The sequence below is a fragment of the Lynx canadensis genome, chromosome B3 (genome assembly GCF_007474595.2).
Source record: "Lynx canadensis isolate LIC74 chromosome B3, mLynCan4.pri.v2, whole genome shotgun sequence".
Lineage (NCBI taxonomy): Eukaryota > Metazoa > Chordata > Mammalia > Carnivora > Felidae > Lynx > Lynx canadensis.
The window spans coordinates 39562794-39571927 of record NC_044308.2 but is presented as its reverse complement, the minus strand read 5'-3'; the positions used below and the strand labels follow the sequence as shown (position 1 = coordinate 39571927).

The following is a 9134-nucleotide window of genomic DNA, read 5'->3' as shown; positions in this document are numbered from 1 at the left end:
ATCTTCCAGCCACATCTGCTGACAGTGGTCGTTCCACTGTCTGGGGGTTGGGTCAAACAGGCCGTGTCCCATGGGATAGAGCGCTGGGCATCTGTGCCAGGGAAATCTCCCTGTCCGACACGCGCACACACCTGTCACACGCCCAGTCCGCTCCAGGGGCTCCGTGTCTCTGGGCAGAATAGGAGGCAGGCCGCAGGGTGATAACCCCCCCCCCCCCCACTCAGGCCGAGAGAGGGTCATGGGGATCCAAGTCAAGGATCAGTTGGCTTGAGGGGGTAGGAACGGGAGTGGACAGATGGACAAGGAGGAGCAACGGCAGCATGCTGGGAGGTGGCTGGTTTGGAGCAATTTATACTTTAAGGAACAAATTTTCCTCTCATTTTTGGCTTTTTTTTTTTTTTCACATTTTCTTTGACCAATTCCATTTTTATTTCTGTAGTTCCTGAGAGGCCTGCCCTTGGTGACTTAGCCTCTGGCCTCCTCTCTGGGGGAGCAATAGAAGGGCTGCGGGCAGGAGGAGGGTCCAGTGATAACAACCAGGCCCGGAGAGCCAGCGAGCCTTGAGGTAGATGTTTTCTTTCACACCTGGAAATGGGGAAGTGCTTTTTTTTTTTTTTTTTTTTTTTTAAACTCTTGACAACAATATGGGAAGGGAGAGGGGGGTGCCCCTACAGGGGCTTGAGGTAGGAGTGCATTTGGGGCTCTGTTTGGGGATGGGGGCTGAAGCCACGGCCCAACTCCCCCAAGAACATTCATTCCGGCTGAGGTAGGTGCTGAGAGCCAAACAGCAAAAATCCATCCTGAGAAAACAAGGTCAGTGGAGGGTGACAGTGTCAGGGGCCCAGCCACAGCAGGGGCGTATTTTTGGAGTCTAATTCACCTTCCCCTCTCTTTTCTCTCTCTTTTTTTTTTTTTTTTAAAGGAAAACATTAGTTCAGTTCCAAGTCATGTGGGTACCAGGCAGAGGTGAGGGGGGACATTAGTCCAAGGGAGGGGCTCCTGAAGGAACCCCTCCAGGTTCTAGGGAGGGAGGTCCCTGCTGAGGCTACTTTAGGTCTTGACAACCTGAGGGGCAGTCAGGACAGAAATGCTGGGAAGCCCCCATCCAAGTCCCACATGACAGGAGAAATCTTGCCTTTGACCTGAGAATGGGGGGTTGCCCCCTCCGAAGCCTGCCAGACACTGGCTACTGGCCTGAGTGAGCTGGCTGGGCAGCTGGTGCTGTGGAGGCCCGAGTAGCCTGTCCTTCACTGAGGAACCCGGGGCCTCCGTCCTGGGGTGGCAGGGCAGCTGCGGGGCCTGCGAAGGGGGCCTTGGCTTCTGATGTCATCTCCTCCAGAAGGCTGAATCCCTCAAGTGGCAGCATGGAGAACTGGGTCTCCTCACACAGGGCAGGGTCCCCAGGATCCTGCTGAGGAAAGGGCCAGTCACACTGGCGTCAGCATGAGGGCCAGAGCCCATGAGTCCCCAGCCAGTGGGTCAGGCTCTGGACCCAATCCCACTTGGGACTTAGGGTCTCTAGACCACTCTGCCTGATTCAGATGCTCAGACAGAAGCACCAGCCATGGGTTTTGTGCCTGGAGCTTGGTGAAGGCTGATGACCGAGGTGAAGGGAGGGCAGGATTGGGAAGCTGTCAGAGCCTGAAGCAGAGGCTTGCTCGAGGTGGAGGCACTCACCACGGGTCTGGGGTCCGGCTGCCCCGCTGCCCCAGCTGGGGGGAACAGCTGTTCCAGTTCTTTCATGTCCACGCGCTTCTTGTCTCGGCCCCGCTCTCCCCGTCCTGCCCCATTCAGTGCCAGGATGCTAGGATCCCTTGGGCTCCGGGGGCCCTGAGGAGGGGAGAGCTGGTTTTCTACATCCTTACACAAGAGGACCCTAAGGGGGTGAGCCAAGAGTTAGGGGGAGGGCTGTGGGGGGGGATGGGGCAAAAACAGAAGGATGGACACAGTGAGCCCCCAACTCTGCTTTCCAGTATAGCAGCACCTTCTCCAGGCCATCCCTGCCCCTCCTGCCCAGGACCCACCTGCCCCTTTGACCGAACAGGAGGAAGAGGACACAGAAGATGATGCAGGTGACCCCGATGTGGATGCCAATGACGATGCCTGTAGTGGACGTTTGGTTGGTGGGTTCCTCCTTCCGGCAGTCACATGGTGGGCTCAGGGCTAGGGGCAGGTGATGGTTGGGAGTTGTGGCTCTCTTGGCCTGAAGTACCTGGGACACGTAGCCTCTGGGGCTCCTCCTCCCTCAGCCATAGCTACCTCCGTGTCTACATAGTCTTTGCCTATAGGACCCCAGCCTACTTTTTCGGTTCTCTTTACTAGTTACTGAGTACTAACTTTGTGCCAGATACTGGGAATAACACTTTACAAGGACCATTTCATCCTCACCACAGCTTTATAAAGTAGGTATTATTATCTCTGTTTTATAGAGAACAAAACTGGGGCTCAGAGAGGTTAAGTAACTGGCCTAAGGTCACACAGTTAGAATATCACTCCATTGAACTTCAAACTCCAATCCAAGCCTATGTTCTCAAGGGCCACATGCACTGTTACACTCTCCTACCTTCCCTGTACCCCTGTCCCCCTCCGCACTCAACACCTGGCCTCCCTTCCTGAGCACCAGTCTTTAGCCCCACAACCCCTCCCCAACGCCTACCTGTCCTCTCAGATGCTCCTCTCAAAGATACGAAGCGGACTGTGGCATTGCCCTCCCCATGCTGGTTGTAGGCCAGCAGCTTCACCTCGTACACCGTGGTGGGGTCTGAGGGAAAGGCAGTGCTGTGCTGAGTGACCTCAGCCCCCACAGGCAGCTCTGTCGCAGCAGGGAAACACAGGGAACCCCTGCGCCCCACCTCCTGGCACCAGGCACCGCACCCCTGCCCAGCTTCCCACGCGTGGTCTGTGTCTGCCTCACCGAGTTGGCTGAGGTTGTAGGAGGAGACGGTTGGAGGCAGCAGGACGGGGCCGGTGAAGGAGGCCCTGCTTGCCGGACGGTAAAACAGCTTGAAGCCTCCCTCATGCTGGGCCAGCCGGGGCCAGGGCTCCCACAGCAGCTGCAGGGAGGAGCCGCCCAGGACCCGCACGGACAACGGGGGTGGGGCAGGTGCTGCAGGCAGAGACCAAGATGTGAGGGGGGTTGCCGCCTTCCACCGTGACCCATACCCTCACGAGCCTGGCAGCTCTCTGGCCTCTGCCCCCCAGGCCTCCACTTGCTCAAAGATACCTTTACATGAGTTGGAAAAGGACACCCCTTTCTCCAAGTAGACCCGGCCCCCACTCAGCCTCAGGGCCAGGCACACAACCGGAACAAGCGTGTGTGGTGTTTTGCTCTAATACCTGGACCTCACCTTCACCCAGGGTGCTGGCCAGCACGGGGGCAGAGGCTGAGCTGGCCCCCCTTGGGGTATAGGCCTTGATGTAGAAGCTGTAGGCAGTGGAGGGTTCAAGGTCGCTCACCAGGTGCTGAAAGGTGTTCTTGCTGACTGCCTCCTGGTACTCCAGCTCCGGAGGATCTGGGGAGGTGAAGGGTAGGGAGGGGCAATGTAAGGGGCATGAGGCAGTCTTACCAGCACTGGTGAAATGAGGGCATCCAGTGTGCAGGGGGTACAGTGGAGGGAAGGTGTTTGGTCAGGACATGCAGTATTGAAAGGGATGAAAAACAGTGAATAAAAAGGGGCTGCAGAGCCCTCACCCACCAGCAGCCTTCCTGATGTGCAGGACATAGCCGATAATCTCCTTGGTGTTGACCAGGGGCTCATTCCAGGACACACGGACCTCAGTGGGTGACAGAGAGACTGCCTGCACATTGAGGGGGGGGCCAGGCAGCCCCTCAGCCCATAACACGGTCAGCCTGGCGCTGGCCTGTGAGGAGCCAGCGCTGTTCTCAGCCACACACTGGTAGATGGCCTCATCCTCAGGGCCGATTCCAGAAATTGTCAGGGTGCTGCAGGGGGAGGGAGAGCCTCAGATCCCCTCTCCCTGGCAGAGTACCCCTAAAAGTTGGCCAGATTACCCCACTGGAGAGGTGGAGGAACTGAGCCTCTCCAGAAGACAAATGACTTGTCTTGAGATCTTGCCACAAGCCAGTGGCAGACCAGGACTCAAACCCAAGTCTCCAGATTTAATTTAGTGCTCTTTCCTGGCACAAGGGGCACAGCCTGCTCTGGCCATTCATCCAGGCCCCCTTTCCCACATCCTCCCCCATTCTCACCCCGGCACACACCACACACATGCCTGTTGTTATTCTTGAGCCTGACGTGGCCTCCTGGCCCCAGCACCTGTCCGTTCTTCAACCATGTGACATGAGGGGGCGGCTCACCCTGGGCTTGGCAGGTGAACATGGCTGTGGTCCCAGCTGGCCTGGAGATGGACTGGGGGTGCTGGACAAACTCAGCTGGAGCTGGGGACACAGAGGAGCACAAGGAGCCGTGAGGGGTAGGTGTAGGGAGACAAGACAGCTGTGAGTGAAGGGATGGGGTGCCGATGGGGACAGGGTAGCCTCAGGAAACACGGGTCTACCTCCTTGGGGAGAATCTTCCAGATGGGGCCCACCCTTCACCCTGGCCCAGGCTCCAGGAGATGATGGCAGGCCCCACCTCACTAGCCCCAGAGAGGCAGACCCAGGAGAGGACTCCATTTTAATGACTATTTAAAAGACTGACATTTGTATCCGAAAGCAATCAAGCTGAGCTCCCTGTTCAGGAAATTGTTAAATAAATAAATGTGCTAATAGGTTTGGCTGCACCTCCAAGGCGGTAATGACGGGGAGATGGATGAGCCCTCCGAACTAGCTCCCCTCACCCCTACATTCAATTCCGCCCTCCTCCAATCCCAGTTCTCCAGCTTCCATTAACACCCGAGAAATGAAATGCTCCATCACTTTCATTTGGACAGATTAACGGCACATGGAATGCTAAACAAACAGGCATTTAAGGTCCTAATTCCTCTATCTCCCACCCCTTCCCCAGCTCTCTGGGAGGGAGCCACAGCCGAAAACCCCTGAGAATGGGATCTCAGCCCAGTTCATGGGGACAGTTGAGCCCCAGGACAGGAGAATGGACAGAAGGACCTGATCAGCTTCAGAGGCTAACACCCGCCCCCTCCCCACACACCCTGCGCATGGAGACCAGCTGTGTGTGTGCATGTGGCTGGGTGTGAGTGTGAGAATGACAAACACCTGAGAGTGTGCAAGCAGGTGTGAGCTTGCAGGTGCCACATGTGTGTGAATGAAAACAGCACGTGGGAGGGGGGACACGTGTGAAGAACATGGGGTTGGGGGAATCAGTGGAGATTATAAAATGGAGGTGGGGGGGGGGGGGAAGGATGGCAAGGACAGCCAGTGGGACCCACAGGGGGTCGATGACCAAGAATGCCTTCCCCATTCTTGTGAATGCAAGGTGGGAGCTGCCTTTTGGCCTGGCCTGGAGGCCTGGGGAGGGGTAGGGGCCACGGTTAAGGTTAGTACAGGGCCCGAGCGTGTGCCAGGGATGTTGATGAAGGGAGGAAGGAATGGGGCAGGGGGAGGGTGCTGTGGGGCCGGGGAGGTCCGTACCTTGCACCACCAGCCGGCCTTGTGCTGTTCTCCTCACCCGGGTGCCTGGCCTGTTGGCTGCACAGACATAGACGCCGGAGTGCTGGACGGTCACATCTGAGATGATAAGATTGCCAGTGCCCAGCACCTGGATGCCCTCCACCCCAATGGGGCGGCCATCTGAGAAGGGGAAGCAGGAGTGAGGAAGGGTCAGGGTGGTAAGTGTGGAAGAGGGGGAAGTGAGGAATGGTACAGATCGTTGGACATTCCACCAGTCTTCCGGGGAACCTCCATCTTTTTACTTTTACTTTTTACTTTTTTTACTTTTTACTACATTAAAAACACCTTTTAATGTTTTTTATTTGGGAGGAGGAGGAGAGAGAGAGCAGGGGAGGGGCAGAGAGAGGATCCGAAGTGGGTTCTGTGCTGACAGCAGAGTCCGAATGTGGGGCTCGAACTCATGAGCCAGAGCCTAAGTCAGATGCTTAACCAAATGAGCCAGCAAGGTGCCCCCAAGGAACCTCAATCTTTGACCTCTGCACCTTCTCTCCCAAGCATCACAGTATTGTGGAAAAAGCAGGAGCAGCCCTGAAAACTCTTGCCTAGCAGCAGAGACCTGGGCCCTAATTCTAGCATTTTTACTGATTCACTGGTGACCCTTAAGTCCCTTCTCAGGAAAGTAGGGGGTTTGGATTAGGTGGGTGGTTTCCCAGCCTGGTTTGTCTCTCCTGAAAAAAATTCCATGCTCAAATTTTCATTCTACTCATGGACTGTCACATTGCCCTTTAATATAAAGCCTCTGAGAAGTCCCACAGCAAAGAGACCTGGTTAAACCTGTTTCCCGAACTTGTGAGATGTTAGACCACCAAGCCATTATTTCCTCCCTGCAGATCATGCTTTGGGAAATGTTGGGCCAGATGGTCCTTGCAGTGCCTATGGGCTCCTCCTAATGGTGAGGCCACTCTTTCCAGCCTCTCCCAGGGACTGGGCCCTCCCCCCCCCCTCGCCCTCACCCCAGGATCAGATTAGCACAGTCAGAATGCAAGGAGACAGCTCCCCATTCAGTCCCTGAAGTGGTGAAATCTACTCCATTATCCTGCCTGCTGCCCCCTCCTTCCCCAATCACTCAGCTGCTACAATGTGGCACAGTCTCCTTGTGAATGCGACCCCACCCCATCCCCTCCAGACTCTCCTTCCCCTAGTGACCTTTCCACTCAGACAATGTGGGCCCATCTGCACCCTTTCATTTCTCTCCTTCAGCTGCCTAGGGATTTAGGCTGGGGATTTAGGGGGCCAGGCTAGAGACTGGGGGGCCCAGAGACAGGGTGTGACAACTGGCTGAGACTTGGAGGGGTTTGGAATTGCACCACTGGCGAATAGAGCCGGGATATAGAAGGTAGGGACACACAGGAGGGAAAAGAACCTGGGGAAAGAACGCTGCTGAGGGGTTCTGGAGAGCCTGATGCCACTGAGAGAGGAGCCTGGAGGCGGGAACAGCGCAGGACTGCTGGGGACTGGATGAGGTAACCCAGGGAGCTAAGCCATCCTCGCAGGGGGAGGGAGAATGTGGTGGGCAGGCCACCCTCCCCAGTCCTGCCAAGGAGAGGGAAACTTAGCCCCTCCGTAAGGCCCCAGAGAGCACAGACCCCCATGGAGAACAAACAGGATTCAAAGTCCCCCCCCACAGCTGGGTGATGAGACCGCCCTCCCAGAGGGTGGGATAGGGTGGGAGAGGCTGGGGCTATAGGATGAGGCTCACCCAGGCGGCTCCAGGACACAATGGGGCGCGGGTTGCCCGTGGCGACACACTCAAGCACCGCAGTCTGGTGCACTGTCAGGGTGAGGTTCTCAGGCCCCACGAGTATCATTGGCTCCTTGTAGGCCCCGGAGCCTGAGCCTGGGAGGAAGATGCCATGTTTCTTCACTTCAGCTGTGACCCTTCCCACCTCATCCCACCCACAACCCAGGACATGGGGAATGGGCCACAAGATCCAGCCCAGAAACCAGGTCCTGTGGGCAGAGAGAAGATGCCAGGGGCCCCAGGGCATGGCACACATCCACCCCTCCTCACCCAGCCTTGCCAGGGCCTCTGGCAATGGGAGAGCCCCCGGGTTAAGCAGAGGATGGGCTTCCCCTGGTAGAGCTGAGCCAGAGAGCAGGCCTCATTCCTTCTGAACCTTCACCACAAGGAACACAGAGCTTTGTGCTTAGCAGGTGCTCTACATACACCTGGCTGGTAAGTCTCCAGGGGTCAGTTGAAGCGGGACTGACTGGAGAGTGAGGAGAAGTCAGGAGGCAGTTAGGGGCAGAACTAGGCAGAGCAAAAGAGCCTCACCTGACACGGTGAGCCTGGCCCCGTGGCTGACCCGGACACTGGCAATGTTCGAGGCTACGCAGTGGAAGACACCACTGTCCTCAGCCCGAAGTCCTGTGATTTGCAGGACCCCCTTGGGCAGCAATGTGTACCTGTTGGAGCAAAGGGCACAGTCAACCACCAGCACAACCACCGTCACCATCGTCGGCCACATGGACACTGACATCAGGGCCCAGTCTGCAGGTGCTGTCCCGAGATCAACACTGTCATCACCATCATCATCACACACACAAGCTGGGACTCTGGCAGGTGGATGCACCACAATTCTAGCCCTGACGACAGTCACACGCAGTCTTTAAAAATAAATCCACCGAGCATCAAATCTGGGCCCTGCCAGCCACGTGGATACTTAATCTCCACACAGCACCAGCCCAGAGGCTGCATGAGGTCCCTCAGAGCCCAGACACTGGGCCTGCCTCCCCGTCTTCCCTCCAGCTTTCCCTCGTGTGGCTCACCTCTCATTGTCCGTGTCAATGGGGACTCTGTTCTTCTCCCACGTGATTAGCGGTTTGGGCAGCCCGTGGATTTGGCACTGGAAGCGGGCCACACCGCCCTCCTCTCCCACGGTGGCCTGAGGATGCACGTGGAAGTCGGACATGGCTGGGGAAACACAGGGATGTGTGTATGGAAGAGGCATATGGCCAAGGTGCGAGGGGAAAGAGTGTTGGTGTGTGGGTCATAGTCCTATTTCCTGGAGCCCTGGAACTCACTGCCGAGGGTCACGGAGTTTTCCTGGAGCTGGTAGACGCAGGGCAACAGCGTGGGGGACACCTCGTCACTTACCCTGCCTCCTACCCTGGGAAGCATCTCCCTGTACAGGGCGGCATAGGGCTGCAACACTCTGAGAAAGGTCTGGACAAATTCTTGGATGCCAGACCTCAAACAAGGCGATCTCGGGCTGACGATCCACAAAGGCCAGAGAAAGCCCTGTTCCCAAGTCCCACTCCCCACTTTTTCAGCTGCTTCCAGATTTATTTTTATAAACCCCCTCTAAGGTATCCAACGCTGGAGGATTATGCTGCATGGTTTACGGACCAGGAACCTGAGGCTAGAGAGGGGAAACAGTCCAGTGTCACCCAGCAGAGACACCAGTCATTAAACCCTGGTTTTATGACCACGCCCAGCAGCCTCTTTTGCCTTTCCTCATCATCCCCGTCTCCAGTTCTTCTGCAGTCTCTCCATGCACCCCGAGAGAGTGGTATATCCATCCAAGGTGACAAGCTTCACAGA

The 9134-nt window shown here is 56.6% G+C and overlaps 1 protein-coding gene across 1 annotated transcript; it reads right to left on the bottom strand.

The window, feature by feature from the left end:
• Nucleotides 1-1186: 1186 nt before the first annotated feature.
• Nucleotides 1187-3160, bottom strand: IGDCC3 (immunoglobulin superfamily DCC subclass member 3). The gene is made up of 6 exons (XM_032593507.1): nt 3157-3160; nt 2915-3106; nt 2657-2761; nt 2025-2163; nt 1564-1876; nt 1187-1408 (listed from the first exon to the last, which is right to left on the bottom strand). The coding sequence occupies exons 1-6, from the start codon at nt 3158-3160 to the stop codon at nt 1187-1189; spliced, it is 975 nt and encodes a 324-aa protein (XP_032449398.1).
• Nucleotides 3161-9134: the final 5974 nt, after the last annotated feature.

Bases quoted from the DNA above. Each gene is read 5' to 3' on its own strand.
- IGDCC3 (XM_032593507.1), bottom strand. The intron at 2,164-2,656 runs GTAGGCGTTGGG...ACCTGCCCCTAG, and splicing joins AGGAGCATCTGAGAGGACAG to CCCTGAGCCCACCATGTGAC. The intron at 1,409-1,563 runs GCTGGTGCTTCT...TTTCCTCAGCAG, and splicing joins CTCCAGGCACAAAACCCATG to GATCCTGGGGACCCTGCCCT.